Source organism: Cryptomeria japonica, chromosome 9 (genome assembly GCF_030272615.1).
Source record: "Cryptomeria japonica chromosome 9, Sugi_1.0, whole genome shotgun sequence".
NCBI lineage: Eukaryota > Viridiplantae > Streptophyta > Pinopsida > Cupressales > Cupressaceae > Cryptomeria > Cryptomeria japonica.
This window is the reverse complement of record NC_081413.1, coordinates 394757290-394762578: the sequence shown is the minus strand read 5'-3', so window position 1 is coordinate 394762578 and position 5289 is coordinate 394757290. Positions and strand designations below refer to the sequence as shown.

At 34.3% G+C, this 5289-nt stretch overlaps 1 protein-coding gene across 1 annotated transcript; it reads right to left on the bottom strand.

Annotated features, from left to right (window-relative positions):
* Positions 1-829: 829 nt before the first annotated feature.
* LOC131073622 (AP2-like ethylene-responsive transcription factor At1g16060) lies at positions 830-4645 on the bottom strand. The gene is made up of 8 exons (XM_058010104.2): positions 3992-4645; positions 3063-3145; positions 2925-2933; positions 2732-2823; positions 2363-2436; positions 1985-2035; positions 1783-1859; positions 830-1507 (listed from the first exon to the last, which is right to left on the bottom strand). The coding sequence occupies exons 1-8, from the start codon at positions 4216-4218 to the stop codon at positions 939-941; spliced, it is 1182 nt and encodes a 393-aa protein (XP_057866087.2). The 5' UTR covers positions 4219-4645; the 3' UTR covers positions 830-938.
* Between the last annotated feature and the right edge of the window lie 644 nt (positions 4646-5289).

Below are 5289 nucleotides of genomic sequence, written 5' to 3'. Positions count from 1 at the left end.
CTACACAAAATCTAGCCATTGAAAAGTTGAATTAATAAAAACCTACGAGCTTCCATTCACTACATTTAGGCCATGCTCAATGAGTAATATACTCCATTACTAAATCCTTGGTAAAGAAATAAAATGAGGCATGGTATATAATCATTCAAATTAGAATTATATGTAATAAGTAAGTTCTGATCATACAAAGAATATAAAAAAGATGATATGAATAGACAAACATAATAATTATGTTGAGATATTTTACAATAACAAGTTATGAAGTCTTAAATCACAAATGTTGATATAAAAACTAAAACATAATTAGATTGTATAAATTTTCCATTGTTCATTAATTGTAAATAATTTTTTTTTTAATAAAATTGTGTGTATTTTTATTTGATGTTTTGAATCACTCTTAGTGATTCATCATCAAGAAGAAGAGTATTCAATGTTTCAATGTTTCTATTTCTCACATGTTCCTCTTCCTAGAATGGTTAAAAACATCGAATAAAAGTACACACACAATTTTATTTAAAAAGATTTTATCTAAAACACAATTAACATGTATATATAAAAAATAAAACTATAGAATAAAAAATAGCCTACAAATAAACTATAAAAAATAATATATAATATTTACTATACTTTTCAAAATGAAAAATTAATGAAATAAAAATTTAAATTGCATACAAAATAAAATTATTCTTCAAAAAAATAAAATAAAAAACAACATACAATAATTACTAACTAAAAGTTATAATTTATATATTAATATATGTATATACTAAATAAAGTAATTCTAAAATAAGATTAAAAAACTATTTAACCATATATAAAATAGCTCGAAAATAGTTCTATGGTGTAGGAGAATATGCATATGTATCCATTTTTACATTGACAGCTGAATCTTCCAAGGAAGCCACCATGATTTGAATTTACATTCAAAGGTGCACTCTTTAAAATATTAATTCTTGATCAAAGGATATGCGTGTTTGATCTGGATCAAACTGTGCATTCCCAATGAAAGTAAATGGGTCATCAAAACCATAAGAAAATGGTTTTGGGTCAGGGTGAGCAGAAATTTCTGGATGGTTATTCAACAACAAATTGCAGTTATGTTCAGATGTTGTTGAGTCAGCGGCACTAGAAGAAAAATCCCGACCCTCCACAGCCGTTTCCTCCACCATCTTTTTGAATACAGATGACTGCAGGAGGAGATTCAAAGCAGTTGTAGAAGATGGTGGTGTGCTAACTGTTGGGGTGCTCTTGTTCACACTCACACTGGTAGAAGCAGCAGGCAGGGCACTGTAGGAAGGCCTTGTGCTTGAGTTGTATTGTATGGATTCTTGGATATGCTTAGGTAACAGATTTGGACCACTGTTACTATTTGGTGACTTTGTAGCCATGTCTGGTGATGGCCTCAACCATCTCAGATAACAGCTCAGATCAAAGTTGGTCACAGCATTCAGTCCTCTGTACTCTATGGCTGCAATGTCATATGCTGCAGCTGCCTCCTCTTGTGTACCTGTAAGTTGGAAAGCAGAGTTTTAGTTTTGGGCACCCAAAAATCATAAGGTTAAAAGATTTTGGTTTAAATGGTATATTTTAAGCTTTGATTTGTTTAGGTGGTTTATCTGAAATTGTATTTATGAGTGGGTCTTAGTGAAGAAGCTAGTATGATTTCAAATGAGCCACCTAAACAAATTGAAGCTTGGAGAAGTTAGTGTGATTTTGAATGAATCACCTAAACAAGTCAAAACTTAGAATGTGCTGTTTAAGAGAGAAAAGAAAGAAACTCACTATATGTTCCGAGATAGAGGTACTTGTTTCCAAACACCCTCCCAATTCTAGCCTCCCATCTGCCATTCTGATGGTGCCTGCTTGCATACATGTTGCCTTTAATACCACAACTCTTAACACTTTTTAAGAGACAATTTTCTAGCTTATAAATACATTTACTAGTATTTAGATTGGATCATTTTAAGGAAAATTGTTTTCAAACCTTGCGACCCCACGGTATTTTGATAGCCCTCGGGAGAAACCGCTGCTTTTCCTGCAGGTTTTGTATTCACTTTCAATTAAAAACAGTTCATGATATTGAATTTCTTGAAAGTTTTTGGATTTGACTTTGTAAACATGCATTTTTAGTATCAAAATATTGTTGGAAGATTCATAATATTATCCATCTCAAAAGAAAAGAGGAACCAGAATTATGGTTTGACTTAAACAAAACGTTCTAAGCTTTGACTTGTCTAAGTGGTTCATTTGAAATCACTCTAATAGATGGGTTCCACTAGAAAAACTAGTATAGTTTTAGATGAGTTATATAAACAAGTCAAAACTTAAAATATATTGTTTAAACTTGACCTAAAATTATTACCTTCGAAGAGATGCAAGATATTCCTCCCTTGTGACATTCTCCATTGCTTCAAGATCATTAACATAATCTGATAACTGCAGAAACATAAGATCCAATTATTATACTGAACAATCACAAAATACAATTCAAAACGCCCCTAAATCTCTCCTTGTAAAATATGATCATGACTGGAAACGCTTCTAGAAAAATCAAGAAGTGATCTTTTATCAGGATTAGTGATCACAGTGATGTGAAAAAATGGTTTGGTGAATATCAAAAGTGATCATGGAAGGAATTTCTACTAATTGTGGGAGTCTTTAAACTCTTCACATATATGCAAAACTCTGCGTATGTATAGAGGTTGAGAGAGAAGGAGGGCAAACAATTTACAGGAAAGTTTATGATAGTTCCGGCTGCTCCCCAGTATTTGAGAGCTGCCAGATCGTATGCTCTTGCAGCAGCTTCCTCTTCGTCATAAGCTCCTGAAATTAGCAACAAGTTTGGCTTAGTTAGAAACCAGGGGTTCACTGTGTATAATCTATGAATTGAAACCCAAGTCAGAAATGAGCACCCTTTTACATACCAAGATAAACTGTGATCGTTTCGCCAAAGCAATTCGGTTTATGTCAAACCCACAGAACAAGCCACATCAGCATATTTCGTCTTCTAAGTTTATCAAATATCTTGTAAAGCAATCAGAACGAGCGATTAAGGAATATACCTTGTTTTCCTTTCTTCTTTTGGGCTTCATTCCAAGAGCTCTTATCCCACAGATGAGCTTCATATCGCCCTGTCCATCGGTGCCTGAAATTCAAATTTCAATAAATCATCAGCAATAAAGTCAGAGATGAAGAAGAGCTTAAACCCATCTGGTGTTTATATTGAAAGTGGGTAGTATGTATGTTTGATTTTGACTAAATATGTTTTTAATTGATGTTTTCGTCACACTCAGTAATCTAACCCAATATTAGGGAGAAGAGAAGAGAAGAGAGTGCTGAATTGAATTGTAGTATCTCTGAATCCAACATGAGAAAGAGGAGAGTGATAGATTGTATGATTGCTTTAGTTTTTTGCAGAATCAGAAAATCTAACATCAAGGAGAGGAGAGTGATAGATTGCTTTTGATTTTGAGTCTGTATGTTTTCAATTGATCTTTCATCATCCTCAGTGTCCCAATATCAGGCAGGAAAGATTCTGCAATCCAATCCATCACTCTCCTCTCTCTAATATTGTATCACAAGTGTGATTGAAACATCAACCAAAAAAACATATGTAGTCAAAGAACTGCTCCATGAACTGTGGAAAGTTCATATCAATTATTGAACTGGATGCGATTAAAAACATATACAACTGGGTCAAGATTACTGGAGGTGATCGAAATATCGATTAAAAACATATACAATCAAAATCAAAAGTAATCATATACACTACTTCATGTACTGTAACAAGCTCATATCAATTATCGAAAGTAGATCAGAATTACAAAATATAATCGAAACATTAATTAAAAGCATATACAGTCAAAACCAAAAGCAATCATATACACCAGTTCACTAACTGTACAGAGCTCATAGCAATAGAGTCAACCCACCAAATCTATTTAGAGAACAGAGAAATACAAAACTATAAAAAGGCAGGCCAAGAGGAGACCTGCTGACTCCCCTGTAAATGGAGCTCCTTTTGCCAGGGGAATAAGAGGGCAGCTTGGGAGAAATTTGTGGCGTTTCCCTCTTTCTTTTCATCTTTGTGGCAGTGATGGTGTTGTGATGATCATCATGATCCACTTTCACCTCTGCACAACGTTTGCGTCTCTGCAGGGGAAGATGATGATGATCAAGGACCTCTGTTGCAGCTGAATAAAGATCCATTCTTGGCATGCTTGATCTCTGATGATCTCTGCTCTCTGCACAATGAAGAACAGAGTTTCCCCACCTCCCAATTATATATAACTCCCCAAACAAGATTTTGACTTTAACGAAATCACCAAACTAGTACAATGGAAAGATCGCTACACAAGGAACGAGCCGTGGGCATATACTCAGAGAGGCCATTGAACTTTCCTTGTTTGGTTGCAGGTTCAGGGAAAGACAAAGGAAAATGCATGGCAGCTCTCGACATTTTTGTCGACACCACAGAGGGGCAGCCAAAACTTTTGGCTTGGTTAGGATAAGAGGTCAATAGATCAACGTTTTGTACAAGAGTTGGCGTTTTGTTTTTGTTGCAAAGTGTGAAACAATTTTTTGGTTTGGTGTGACCATCTCTGTAGTTAATGGCTTTCCCTCCTGCGTGGCTCTTTTGTTTCCATTGCATACCACCAAGCAATAAACGACCATCTTTCTACTTCGCTGCTTGTTTTTTCTTCAGGACTTACTCAGCGCCACCACATTACAAATTATTAAAAAAACCCTCTTGTTTCTATACAAGTAGACGTTTGATTCCAACCCGACAAACTTAACCCTACCTAAAGAATACAAAATAAGCCATTCACCATCATCTTGATGTGATTAGATTCAGATTATCCTTTTCATTAAAGGATATTTGGTCTTTTAGTGAACTATAATTTTAATGGGCTTCCAAAGAATCAAGTCTTGTTTAGTGCAAGGCCCCCGCATCATAAAGGATAAGGTTAGAATTATGCCCCAAGCAATTTCGATAAAATGGATATCCCTTTGTCCGTGACTATCACTTGAAGAGGTTTCAACTCTTGTCTCATGTTTCATATCATGTAGGTAACACAATTTTAGTTCAAATGATATATAAAACCCTTCAACAAAACATAAATAAAAAATTATCCATTTTCATTATTATTATTATTATTATTATTATGTCGATAGGCATTCTACAATTTGACATTCAACGCAATTCCTGTAAGAAAAACAAAAAGAAAGCCTACCGAGAAGAAATTGAAATTGAATTTGATGTGCTTTTAAGAAGCGGAAATTAGATTT